This window comes from Anomaloglossus baeobatrachus, chromosome 10 (genome assembly GCF_048569485.1).
Source record: "Anomaloglossus baeobatrachus isolate aAnoBae1 chromosome 10, aAnoBae1.hap1, whole genome shotgun sequence".
NCBI classification, from domain to species: Eukaryota; Metazoa; Chordata; class Amphibia; order Anura; family Aromobatidae; genus Anomaloglossus; species Anomaloglossus baeobatrachus.
In genome coordinates this window covers 11,880,337-11,894,317 of record NC_134362.1, presented here as the reverse complement: position 1 = coordinate 11,894,317, position 13,981 = coordinate 11,880,337, and the positions used below count along the sequence as shown (strand labels likewise).

Below are 13,981 nucleotides of genomic sequence, written 5' to 3'. Positions count from 1 at the left end.
TGCAGTTTTGGGGGTACATGCGGTCTCAGGATTGCGTGCTCTCGTTAGGACTGCCGTTTTGGGGGTATATGCGGTCTCATTAGGATTGCGTGCTCTCGTTAGGACTGCAGTTTTGGGGGTACATGCGGTCTCAGGATTTCGTGATCTCGTTAGGACTGCAGTTTTGGGGGTATATGCGGTCTCAGGATTGCGTGCTCTCGTTAGGACTGCAGTTTTGGGGGTACATGCGGTCTCATTAGGATTGCGTGCTCTCGTTAGGACTGCAGTTTTGGGGGTATATGCGGTCTCATTAGGATTGCGTGCTCTCGTTAGGACTGCCGTTTTGGGGGTACATGCGGTCTCGTTAGGATTGCTCTCGTCAGGACGTGATGTCTCATTAGATGGGTTGTTTGTTTCTTTTGTGTCCCCCTCTTTTTGCCTGCGGGAGCAGCGGAGTGATTTGGACGGTGTCGGCTCAGGACCCGCTATTCTCATCCGGAGCAGCAGTCAGGACTCTGAGATCAGCACAGTGGTAGGATCTGCGCTTCTCCAGACTGCAGACGGCAGGAGCGGGTTGTCGAAGACCAGAACCAAACACTGCATACTACAGCCCCATTAACCCTTTCTCGTAGGTTAGTAACAGCTCTGGGGAAACTCTGGGAGCAGATAGTGATCTGAGCAGCAATGCGGGGGACACACTGGGAGGACCCGGCGGAGGACGGCTTTCCGGATCCAGGGGCGCCATATCTGACAGCGAAATTCAGATGAACTCCCTCTCCGGGGCCATATTTGTAAGTACTTCATAATACATGCTTTTTTTTTTATTTTCTTAATTTCCATTTTTTAAATTGCTCAGAAAATATTCTATTACCTTGTGTGGAGATCTGCTCTAGAAAATAAAGTCTCGCTCTGGAGAAATAGTCACCATCGGGTATTACCTGGTCGTCTATTAGTTCAAATAAGTACCATGTAATACCACATCTGCCCTGCAGAGGCGCTGCAGGAAAAAGACGTATTCCCTGGTGAGATCCGCTGATTGCTGGGGATTTCAGTAGCCTTTTTTTTTTTTTTTTTCTTTCCTCTTTCTTTGCTTTCTTTCTCTCTCTGTTTTCTATTTCTTTCTCTTTGCTTTCTTTCTCTTAGCTTTCTTTCTCTTTGCTTTCTTTTTCTTTGCTTTCGCTTTCTTTGCTTTCGCTTTCTTTGCTTTCGCTTTCTTTGCTTTCGCTTTCTTTGCCTTCTCTCTCTCTTTGCCTCGGCTTTCTTTGCTTGCTTTCTCTCTCTGTTTTCTATTTCTTTCTCTTTGCTTTCACTTTCTTTGCTTTCGCTTTCTTTGCTCTTTGCCTTCTCTCTTGCTCTTTGCCTTCTCGCTCTTTGCCTTCTCTCTTTGCTTGCTTTGCTTGCTTTCTCTTTCTTTGCCTTCGCTTTCTTTGCTTTCTCTTTCTTTGCTTTCTCTCTCTTGCTCTTTGCCTTCGCTCGCTTTCTTTGCTTTCGCTTTCTTTGCTTTCTTTCTTGATTCATAAAGGAGCAGAGATGAAGGCCTGTGTTACTGCTTTGTTTCCCTTTTTTAGTTTTCAGTTTTGAGTGCAATTTTTCCCACTGTATTTTTTGGGGTGTGCACACAAAACCTGCCACTTTTGAACTGTTGTAGTAAAGTGGATGTGAGCTCCTGAACATTCTGTCCACTGATGGATCCGGCCATCCTCCCTGCTAGACTCGGAGATCGGGAAGCTGAAGTGCAGCCACTGCTGTGCTCGTGTCCATCCGTCCATCCTAGAAACAATGGATGTGACACAAAATGCAGCTTTGGAAAATAAATATTTCTTTGTCGCTCCATTGGGAGACCCAGACAATTGGGTGTATAGGCTATGCCTCCGGAGGCCACACAAAGTATTACACCAAAAGTGTAAAGCCCCTCCCCTTCTGCCTATACACCCCCTGTGCTCACGGGCTCCTCAGTTTTTATGCTTTGTGCGAAGGAGGCAGACATGCACGCATAGCTCCACAGCTTAGTCAGCAGCAGCTGCTGACTAGGTCGGATGGAAGAAAAGAGGGCCCATAACAGGGCCCCCAGCATGCTCCCTTCTCACCCCACTCTGGTCGGCGGTGTTTGTTAAGGTTGAGGTACTCATTGCGGGTACATAGGCAGGAGCCCACATGCTGTTTTCCTTCCCCATCCCTTAATGGGCTCTGGGTGAAGTGGGATCCTAATCGGTCTCCAGGCACTGGGACCGTGCTCCCTCCGCAGCCCCTGGGAATCTGCTGGATAGGAGCCGGGTATCGTCAGGGACAAGGCCCTGCTACTGTCAGGTACTCTGTGTCCCCGTGGGGACAGCGCATGGAGCGCTGGTGCCACACACATTGCAGCACTGCTGGGTGTGTTAGTGCGCCGGGGACTATCGCTCATGGAGCGCTTGTGCCATACACTTTCCAGCACTGCTGGGTGTGTTAGTGCGCCGGGCATGGAGCGCTTGGGCCAGACACTTTCCAGCGCTGCTGGGTGTGTTAGTGCGCCGGACATGGAGCGCTTGTGCCAGACACTTTCCAGCACTGCTGGGTGTGTTAGTGCGCCGGGCATGGAGCGCTTGGGCCAGACACTTTCCAGCGCTGCTGGGTGTGTTAGTGCGCCGGACATGTAGCGCTTGTGCCAGACACCTTCCAGCACTGCTGGGTGTGTTAGTGCGCCGGGGACTACCGCGCGGCCACGCTTACTGCCGGCCGCGCTTATAACTTTAGTCCCCGGCTTCTGCGGCCTAGTGTCGTTTCTTCCCGCCCACAGGCCTGCCAGTCAGGGGAAGGGCGGGACGCTGCACGGATCGTCAGCGCCGAGGGCTGGAGCATACATTTGTATCCTCCTCCCTCCTCACTCAGTACACTGGGGCACTAGATTCCCGCACTTTTCTTGGGCACGCCCACGGTCCCCTCCTCCCCACAGAACGCCGGCAGCCATTCCTGTCAGCGATTCAGACGCTGGAGAGGAGAGGCAACACAGGGAGACCCAGGCAGGGAATCTGGTGATCACACAACCGCTCTCAGCGGTCGGTAAGCAGCACCTCTGGTGCTGGCCCCACTGAGTACCGAAGTGTGTATATATATATATATATATATATATATATATATATATATATATATATATAGGCTTATATGCTATACATTTGCACTGTACGGTCGCTCTGTTCATTTTTGGCTATATACCCTCCTGGTTCTTCTCACAGGAGACAACATGTCATCCGCAAAAAGCAAGGGTGCCACAGCACGGGCGTATTTTGCAACCTGTACCTCTTGTACAGCTGTACTACCGGCAGGTTCCACTGACCCTCATTGTGTGCAATGCTCGGCCCCTGTGGCACTTACTCAGCCGGAGCCTCTGCCACTGGTGGCCCAGGTGGAACCACCTGCTACCACTGTCCAGGTGACAGGGACGGAGTTTGCAGCCTTTGCTGACAAACTGTCTGAGAGTATGGATAAATGGTCTGCTAAAATACTGGAAGCATTGCAGTCCAGACCGGTGATTCAGGCCCCGGGCTCTATCCAATCCTTGACCCCTGGCCCCCCTCAATTGGAGCAGCAAAGTGCTCCTGGAGTGACCCATAGGTCACAGGGTGAGGTCTCTGACACGGACCGCAGTCCCAGGCCGCCCAAGCGGGGTCGCTGGGAAATTCCCTCCACTTCATCACACTGTTCAGGGTCTCAGCAGGACTCTCTGGAGGATGAAGCGGAGGTATCAGATCAGGATTCTGATCCTGAGGCCGCTCTCAACCTTGATACACCTGAAGGTGACGCAGTAGTGAATGACCTTATAGCGTCCATCAATCAGGTGTTGGATATTTCTCCACCAGCTCCCCCAATTGAGGAGTCTGCTTCTCAGGAGAAATTCCGTATCAGGTTTCCAAAGCGTACATTAAATATGTTTCTGGATCACTCTGACTTCAGAGAGGCAGTCCAGAAAAACCGAGACTGTCCAGACAAGCGTTTTTCCAAGCGCCTTAAGGACACACGTTATCCCTTCCACCCCGAGGTTGTTAAGGGCTGGACTCGGTGTCCTAAGGTGGATCCTCCAATCTCCAGACTGGCGGCTAGATCCATAGTTGCAGTGGAAGATGGGGCTTCACTCAAAGATGCCACGGACAGACAGATGGAACTATGGTTGAAATCCATCTGTGAAGCTATAGGCGCGTCTTTTGTTCCAGCATTCGCAGCCGTATGGGCGCTCCAAGCTATCTCAGCTTGTCAGGCGCAGATTAATACAGTGACACGTACATCTGCCCCGCAAGTGGTGTCCTTAACCAATCAGGCGTCGGCGTTTGCGTCCTACGCCATTAATGCTATCCTGGACTCTGCGAGCCGTACGGCGGTGGCATCCGCCAATTCGGTGGTACTCCGCAGGGCCATGTGGCTACGTGAATGGAAGGCAGACTCTGCTTCCAAAAAGTTCTTAACCGGTTTGCCATTGTCTGGCGACCGCTTGTTTGGTGAGCGATTGGATGAAATCATTAAACAATCCAAGGGAAAGGATTCATCCTTACCCCAGTCCAAACCAAACAGACCTCAACCACGGAAGGTACAATCGAGGTTTCGGTCCTTTCGGACCGCGGGCAGGTCTCAATTTTCCTCGTCCAAAAGGACTCAGAAAGGTCAGAGGAACTCCGATGCATGGCGGTCTAAGTCACGTCCTAAAAAGACCGCCGGAGGAACCGCTCCCAAAGCGGCCTCCTCATGACTTTCGGCCTCCTCAAACCGCATCCTCGGTCGGTGGCAGGCTCTCCCGCTTTTGCGACACCTGGCTGCCACAAGTAAAAGACCGATGGGTGAGAGACATTCTTTCTCACGGTTACAGGATAGAGTTCACCTCTCGTCCTCCGATACGTTTATTCAGAACATCTCCGCCCCCCGACAGAGCCGAGGCTCTTATGCAGGCGGTGGGCACCCTGAAGGCGGAAGGAGTGGTGATCCCTGTTCCTCTTCAGCAACGGGGTCACGGTTTTTACTCCAACTTGTTCGTGGTGCCAAAAAAGGACGGATCCTTCCGTCCCGTTCTGGACCTAAAACTGCTCAACAAGCATGTGAAAACCAGGCGGTTCCGGATGGAATCGCTCCGCTCCGTCATCGCCTCAATGTCCCAAGGAGATTTCCTGGCATCAATAGACATCAAAGATGCTTATCTCCACGTACCGATTGCACCAGAGCATCAGCGCTTCCTGCGCTTCGCCATAGGGGACGAACACCTTCAGTTCGTGGCACTGCCTTTTGGCCTGGCGACAGCCCCACGGGTCTTCACCAAGGTCATGGCAACAGTTGTGGCAATCCTCCACTCTCAGGGACACTCGGTGATCCCTTACTTAGACGATCTACTTGTCAAGGCACCCTCTCAGGGGGCATGCCAACACAGCCTGAACATTGCTCTGGAAACTCTCCAGAGTTTCGGGTGGATCATCCATTTTCCAAAGTCAAATCTGACCCCGACCCAATCACTGACATATCTTGGCATGGAGTTTCATACCCTCTCAGCGATAGTGAAGCTTCCGCTGAACAAACAGCGATCACTACAGACAGGGGTGCAATCTCTCCTTCATGGTCAGTCACACCCCCTGAGGCGCCTCATGCACTTCCTAGGGAAGATGGTAGCAGCAATGGAGGCAGTTCCTTTTGCGCAGTTTCATCTGCGCCCACTTCAATGGGACATTCTCCGCAAATGGGACGGGAAGCCGACGTCCCTCGACAGGAACGTCTCCCTTTCTCGGGCAGCCAAAGCTTCCCTTCAGTGGTGGCTCATCCCCACTTCTCTGTCGAAGGGGAAATCCTTCCTGCTCCCATCCTGGGCGGTGGTCACGACGGATGCGAGCCTGTCAGGGTGGGGAGCGGTCTTTCTCCACCACAGGGCTCAGGGGACTTGGACTCAGAGTCCTCCCTTCAGATCAATGTTCTGGAGATAAGGGCAGTGTATCTTGCCCTAAAGGCGTTCCAGCCGTGGCTGGAAGGCAAGCAGATCAGAATTCAGTCGGACAACTCCACAGCGGTGGCATACATCAACCACCAAGGCGGGACACGCAGTCGGCAAGCCTTCCAGGAAGTTCGGCGGATTCTGCTGTGGGTGGAAGCCACAGCCTCCACCATATCCGCAGTTCACATCCCGGGCGTAGAAAACTGGGAAGCAGACTTTCTCAGTCGCCAGGGCATGGACGCAGGGGAATGGTCCCTTCACCCGGACGTGTTTCAGGAGATCTGTTGCCGCTGGGGAATGCCGGACGTCGACCTAATGGCGTCCCGGCACAACAACAAGGTCCCGGCATTCATGGCACGGTCTCAAGATCAGAGCTCTGGCGGCAGACGCCTTAGTTCAGGATTGGTCGCAGTTTCAACTCCCTTATGTGTTCCCTCCTCTGGCACTGTTGCCCAGAGTGTTACGTAAGATCAGGGCCGACTGCCGCCGCGCCATTTGCCTTGCCCACTTTTCTTTCCTTCCTTCAATCCGGATTGGTAAAGGGTTTGTCGCTCGGCTCCCTTAAGGGACAAGTCTCAGCGCTCTCTGTGTTTTTCCAGAAGCGCCTAGCCAGGCTTCCACAGGTACGCAAGTTCCTGCAGGGGGGTTTGTCACATCGTCCCCCCTTACAAGCGTCCGTTAGAACCCTGGGATCTGAACAGGGTGCTGATGGTTCTTCAGAAACCACCGTTCGAGCCGATGAGGGATATCTCTCTCGCGCGCCTTTCGCAGAAGGTGGTTTTCCTAGTAGCAGTCACATCACTTCGGAGAGTGTCTGAGCTGGCAGCGCTCTCATGCAAAGCCCCCTTCCTGGTGTTTCACCAGGACAAGGTGGTTCTGCGTCCGGTTCCGGACTTTCTCCCTAAGGTGGTATCCCCCTTTCATCTCAATCAGGATATCTCCTTACCCTCTTTTTGTCCTCATCCAGTTCACCAATGTGAAAAGGATTTGCACTTGTTAGATCTGGTGAGAGCACTCAGACTCTACATTTCTCGTACGGCGCCTCTGCGCCGCTCGGATGCACTCTTTGTCCTTGTCGCTGGCCAGCGTAAAGGGACACAAGCTTCCAGATCAACCCTGGCTCGGTGGATCAAGGAACCAATTCTCGAGGCTTATCGTTCCTCGGGGCTTCCGGTTCCCTCAGGGCTGAAGGCCCATTCTACCAGGGCCGTGGGAGCGTCCTGGGCTTTGCGGCACCAGGCTACGGCTCAGCAGGTGTGTCAGGCGGCTACCTGGTCGAGCCTGCACACTTTCACGAAGCACTATCAGGTGCATACCTGTGCTTCGGCAGATGCCAGCCTAGGTAGGCGAGTTCTTCAGGCGGCGGTTGCCCACCTGTAGGACGGAGCCGGTTGAGGCTCTATTAGGAGGTATTATTTACCCACCCAGGGACTGCTTTTGGACGTCCCAATTGTCTGGGTCTCCCAATGGAGCGACAAAGAAGGGAATTTTGTTACTTACCGTAAATTCCTTTTCTTCTAGCTCCAATTGGGAGACCCAGCACCCGCCCCTGTTTTTTTGTGTACACATGTTGTTCATGTTGAATGGTTTCAGTTCTCCGATATTCCTTCGGATTGAATTTACTTTAAACCAATTTATAATTTTTTCCTCCTTCTTGCTTTTGCACCAAAACTGGGGAGCCCGTGATCCCACGGGGGGTGTATAGGCTGAAGGGGAGGGGCTTTACACTTTTAGTGTAATACTTTGTGCGGCCTCCGGAGGCAGTAGCTATACACCCAATTGTCTGGGTCTCCCAATTGGAGCTAGAAGAAAAGGAATTTACGGTAAGTAAACAAAATTCCCTTCATTTTGTTTAAAGGTTTGAATTTAGATAAACGTTAAATCAATACCGTGAAGGTGGAAATTCCCTTTAAGACGCGAGCAGCAGTCACGTGATACTTTGTGCACGGAGATCTCTACATATAATTTTTCCTGATTTTTGCTCCACAGGGGAAGCCGCAGATGCTGCGTCCTGGGGAGAGGGACGGCAGCGTCAGCCCGGGACGTCCCCCGCAGGACATCAGTCAGCGCATTTACCTGTATGAAGGCCTTTTGGGTAAGATTTCTAGTTAATAATAAACACTTTGTTACATCAATGGTCACCAGCTGCAGCACAGATCTGGTCAGTCTGGGCCTCCTCAGCCTTTGTGTCTCCGGCCTCCTCGTTCGTACTGATTATTGATTCTTCCCAGGTGTAACATTGCTCTTTAACCCTTCGTTGCTCTTCTTTCTTCTTCCCACGCTGCATTACACTCTGCACTGACTCCTTTGTACAGGAAGAGATAAAGGTTCAGTCTGGGACCAGCTGGAGGATGCAGCGATGGAGACCTTCTCTCTGAGTAATTCGTCCCGCCCGATACCCCGGCATGCCCGTGTGCTTGTGATCCTTCCTCCCTCCCTACACTTTTTTCGTTTCCCCTCCTCCCATTCCTAGTTTTTGCATTTATTGCTGTAGTATAGATACATACCTTCATCAGACCCGGCTGTATATTTCTATATTGAACACTTCTTTGTCTATAGCGGGTGCATTTATGATGGTGAACTACATGCGATGGGTGTCTGAGATGACTGGCTACGATTGCAGAGTGGGGGCTATGTTTGATTTCTTAGTACGGTCATTTACGGCTTGTTGCTCTTTTCGTCATTGGGGGACACAGAAATCCTGAACTCTGTCCCCCAATGTGCTGAACCATGAAAAAAAAAAATAATCCTGTAACCGAGAGGATGGACGGTGTCCAGCTGCTAAAGATGCCAAGTATCCGTCTGGTGAGCAATAGGCTGCGGTCGCTTATTAACTATTGCTGCACACGCATTGTACAGCTGAAGATGCTGCATCGCAACGTCAAGAAAGCCGGTCACATACACAAGTCTCATGTAATCAAACCCGCTAGACATCTCAAATAAAGATCTTCTAGTCCAGGATGGTTTTCATGCTTCAGGAATCTCTTCGTCACTTCTGTATTGAGGATGATTGGCGTCATCGAACGGCAGGGATAGGACGTAAGGAAAGATATAGCATATACACATGGGATACAGCAGGGCTCTGTACAAGACGAAGGGTCTTCAACAGCGCGGAACAGTGACAATCACCTATAAAGAATGATAGCCGGATCCCCCAATAGCGGAAAAACCACTGTCCGAGCATCCAGCAAAGGATGTACTGGATGCAAATTTGTCGTGGGACACTGATCACTGGTAGCCTGGTGAGACGTCCGGAGCCAGATGCATTATTCATTAGGAGAACGCGGATAACTGGTTTTGTATTAGCAGTAAACTGATCTGGGTGAGGAGCGAGCAGTAAGGTTATCTGCTGCGGTGATGTTCACTTTCCATTTCTAGCAAATACCATAGAGCAGAGGTGTGCAATATTTTTTGGTCCAAGAGCTACATTCTCATACTGAATCAATCCCAAGGGCAGCAAAAAAATCTAAAGGGTTAAGTACATGAATACATCTGCAGAACCAAGTTTTGAGTGTTTGAGAAGGATTTTTGAGAGTTTCTGCTCCAAAAAAATCAATGTGAATACACCCAAACTTAAACTGAGTTTTTAGAGGAGAAACTCCAATAAATGCTTTTCATAATCTCAAGACATACATTTTGAGGGTTTTCCAGTCTGAACATTAAGCACAGTGTGGATTGCTACATGCTCAAAAACAATCGTCTGTATATGTATACAGTGCCAGAACTACCAACAGTACATGTATACAGCACCAGAACAACAATCAGTACATGTATACTGCACCAGAACAACAATCAGTACATGTATACAGCACCAGAGTCAGTACAGAAACAAAGCAAAAGAACCACAGTCAGTACATTTATACATCACCAAGCTTAGAACAGTTTTGCAGTTTCAGGTCAGCCCCATATACACTTGTTTAATGTAAACCTGCAACTCCCAGTATTTTCTTAATAATGGTAAGGAGATACTGGGAGTTGTTGTTACCAGGCATAATCCGACAGTGGACCACAGAGGAACCACAGTACTAATAAGTAATCAGCATCACAAATAATTATTTGCATCCAGGTACCTTTTATAGACATCTCTGATTTGGAGTAGTTTTGTTTTTGTCTCCACATTGTATAGACGCCATGATTAGAATTCATGCCCAAATCTCGTCCCTGCAGACTTCTTCGTTTTCAGCAGCACATCCCAACAATAATAATGATAAAGATATCTCACATACCGCAACCCTGATTAAATAATTGCTCTTACTGTGCTTTCTGCATAAAAAATCCTCCCCCACACTGTATATGCCCCCACACTGCCCCACTGTATAATATCCCCCCTACACTGCCCCTCTGTATAATATCCCCCCCATACTGCCCCTCTGTATAATCTCCCCCCCACACTGCCCCTCTGTATGATATTCCCCCCACATTGCCCTTCTGTATAATACCCCCCCACACTGCCCCTCTGTATAATATCCCCCCCACACTGCCCCTCTGTATAATATCCCCCCCACACTGCCCCTCTGTATTCCGTGCCTCCTTCACAATCATTGCCTCAGTGTGGCCTCATATTAACCACAACACCCCCTCCCACCACAATAGGAAATTAAATTTTTGTCATCTCTTGGAGTGTTTACAGTTTCGGACGTGTCATTTCCTCCTCTGCGCTTCAGCGCCGGTGATAGGACCATTGTGATGAGGTCACAGCGTAGTGTGATTACCTCATCATGCTGCTGCACGTCGGGGTGGGGGATTAAGAGCGCTGCTCTGTCCCAGTCCTGGTGCCAAAGTGTTTAACTATATTTGCGTCTGATACCAGCTGCTGGCTTCTAATTGGCCAGCAGCTGCCGTTGTGTAGCTGTGCAGGTAGCTCGTCTCTGCGCACCCCCGGCAATGCATTTCAGTTGATTGTGCGTCTAAGGACACTCATTCAACTGAAGTAAAGCACTGACATCGGCGGCCCCCTGGACTGGACTCGCTGCAATCGTCAAGGGTCTTTGGTGTCTGCAGCCCACATAAAGCAACCTCAGGGGCTGCATCCGCACCTTGTGAGACCCTGATTTAGATGGTCACATCCCTTCCCAGCAGAAATCTGAGTTCAGCTCTGAGCTACAGTACATTAGTGTTATCTCTATACAGGCAGGGTCTTTCTTTTTGGTTGGTGCGTTATTTGCATGTGACGTGTTTGTGCATGTTGTATGGTTGTCAATCAGTGTGTGCATGTCATGTATCGGGCTGTCCAGAACCATCGCAGGAAGTGGTATAATATGAAAAGTAACCATTACTTACCCAGTAAATACTTCTTATCATAAATTGTGCTCATGTTTTAGGTAAGGAACGTTCCACCCTCTGGGACCAAATGCAGTTTTGGGAAGATGCTTTTCTGGATGCTGTGATGCTGGAGAGAGAGGGGATGGGCATGGACCAAGGCCCTCAGGAAATGATTGACAGGTGAGACTTCTGCGCTGGGGGGCTTGTCAGAGGGGATTGTTCTGGGGCCCCGGGATCCGTCAATGATGGAAGGACGAGGTCCCTGTGTGCAGCCTGGAAGGTGCTGGTGATATCGCTGCAGAAATAACTAATATGATTGCATTATCTCCTTGCCGTCATTCCTATCGTAGCACTGTCACTATTCTCTGGGGGTGCACAATTAAAGGCTTCCCGCCATCATGAGCTTCTGAGAGTCTCGTTTTTATCAGCAGCGACTGGATTGAGCTCAGATCGCTGCCGTTTATCCATTTTGCTGACTCTTTTGATCGCTGAATGTGGCATTTGTGGATTTGGAACGATCTGTGTGTCCGTCCTGCGCCATTACCTTGTCAGCTGGGGGCCTCCTGAAGGTCTCAGTCACCGCCACATAGGGCCACTTATACAGCACAATAAATACCGGAAAAACAAAACCCAAATAAACAGTGGCAGAATTTTTATTTTTTTCCCCTAATTTGCAGCATGTGATATAATAGTGATGGGTGTCATTGACGGCTACAACTCGACCTGCGAGAATCGGCCCCCGTACATCGATGTCAACGGGAAATAAAAAAAGTTATGGCCCTTAGATAAAGTACAGGAAATCTCTAAAAATGGCCGAGACGTTGTCCCCTTCATCTACGGCCCTCTATGTATATTTAGGTATTTCTCTCTGGGGGACCACGACCGGAAGCGCTTGGAGGATGATGAGGATCGTCTGCTGGCCACTCTCCTGCACAATATGGTGGCTTACATGATGATGATGAAGGTAAGGGCTTGTTACATTGCCTTTAATCTGGCACAATGGAGGGCCGGTCACTGGTAGTACTAGTCCTGGTCTTCCAGACTCCGCTCCTGGGCCCCAGTCTTGTGGGTGATCATGTGCAGATGGGGTTTTTAACAAGGTACCTATCTGGGCTCCTTTTTCCGTGGCCCCCACCCCAGTACCGACAATATATATATATATTATAATATATTTCTTTTTTCGCTCCATTGGGAGACCCAGACAATTGGGTGTATAGCTTCTGCCTCCGGAGGCCACACAAAGTATTACACTTTAAAAGTGTAACCCCTCCCCTCTGCCTATACACCCTCCCATGCATCACGGGCTCCTCAGTTTTATGCTTTGTGTGGAAGGAGGCACACATCCACTCATGCATTCTCAGATTAGTTATGTCGGTTGGAAGAAAAGAGGACCCCCACGGGGTCCCCGGCATGTTCCCTTCTCACCCCACTATGTCGGCGGTGCTGTTAAGGTTGAGGTACCCATTGCGGGTACAAAGTCGGAGCCTCATGCCGTTTTCCTTCACCATCCCTTAGTGGCTCTGGGAGAAGTGGGATCCTGACCGGTCATCCATTCACTGGGACCGGGCTCCCTCCGCAGCCCCTGTGGGAATCTGCTGGACAGGAGTCTATTCATCCTCAGGGACCGGGCCCTGCATCTATAAGGTACTCTGTGTCCCCATGGGGACTGTGCATGGAGCGCCTTCTTCCCGGACGCTGCAGCAGCTGCTGATTTGTGAAGACCGGCGGACTTCCGCGCCGACCGCGCCTGCTTGTCGGCCGCGGTCTTAAATTTAGTCCCCGGCTTCAGCGCGGCCTAGTAGCAAAAATCCCGCCCCCGGGCCTGCCTGTCAGGGGTAAGGGCGGGACGGCCGGCCTGATGTCGGCTGTGAGGGCCGGAGCATCCTGTATGTTTTTTCCCCCCTCACTGATCACTGTGGGGACCCCAGATTCCCGCACTTTTCTAGCACCGCCCACAGCTCCACTCCTCCCCTGAGAGCTCCGGCAGCCATGTTTTTGGCATTCTGCCGGTGGAGGATTATCAGAGAAGAGCTCTGCAGCTCTGGGAGACCTAAGGCAGGGAATCTGGAGGACACACACTCCGCTTTTTAGCGGTCGGTAAGCCACACCGGTCACCCGGTGCTGGTCCCCCCCAGGGTGCTGGAATAGATACGTATTTCTATACATATTTCTTCAGCGCTCTATTGGGAGACCCAGACGATTGGGGTATAGCTACTGCCTCCGGAGGCCACACAAAGCAACTACACCAAAAAGTGTAAGGCCCCTCCCCTTCTGGCTATACCCCCCCCGTGGTATCACGGGTTCTCCAGTTTTCAAGCTTTGTGCGAAGGAGGTCAGACATCCACGCATAGCTCCACAGATTTTAGTCAGCAGTAGCTGCTGACTATGTCGGATGGAAGAAAAGAGGGCCCATATAGGGCCCCCAGCATGCTCCCTTCTCACCCGTGGATGGTGTTGTAAGGTTGAGGTACCTATTGCTGGTACAGGGGCTGGAGCCCCACATGCTGTTTTCCTTCCACATCCCCTTGTAGGGCTCTGTGGAAGTGGGATCCTGCCGGCCTCTAAGCTCTGACGCCGGGCTCCATCCACAGACCCATAGCACCTGATGGATACGGAGCAGGAGTACAATCAGGGACATGGCCCTGCATCATACAGGTACTCTGTGTCCCCGGCAGGCACAGACACACTCCGGGCTGGCTGGGCGTTGTAGTGCGCCGGGGACCGTAACGCTTGAGTTGGTGTTCCTGCAGTTTACTGGGGGACTTTTGTGTTGTGTGAACGCAGCGCCGACCCCCACTGGAC

General features: G+C 51.0%; 1 protein-coding gene across 27 annotated transcripts in view; it reads left to right on the top strand.

Moving 5' to 3' along the window:
• MADD (MAP kinase activating death domain) overlaps nt 1-13,981 on the top strand; it is a 111,296-nt gene that overhangs the window by 63,159 nt on the left and 34,156 nt on the right. For 18 of the 27 annotated variants that reach the window (XM_075325917.1, XM_075325912.1, XM_075325918.1 and 15 more), the window contains 6 exons: nt 431-511; nt 612-770; nt 7,907-8,012; nt 8,233-8,295; nt 11,239-11,359; nt 12,038-12,143. In XM_075325917.1, the coding sequence (XP_075182032.1) occupies nt 431-511; nt 612-770; nt 7,907-8,012; nt 8,233-8,295; nt 11,239-11,359; nt 12,038-12,143 (636 nt within the window). The remainder of the gene's footprint in view (nt 1-430; nt 512-611; nt 771-7,906; nt 8,013-8,232; nt 8,296-11,238; nt 11,360-12,037; nt 12,144-13,981) is intronic. The other 9 variants (XM_075325919.1, XM_075325923.1, XM_075325909.1 and 6 more) reach the window with 2 other exon arrangements.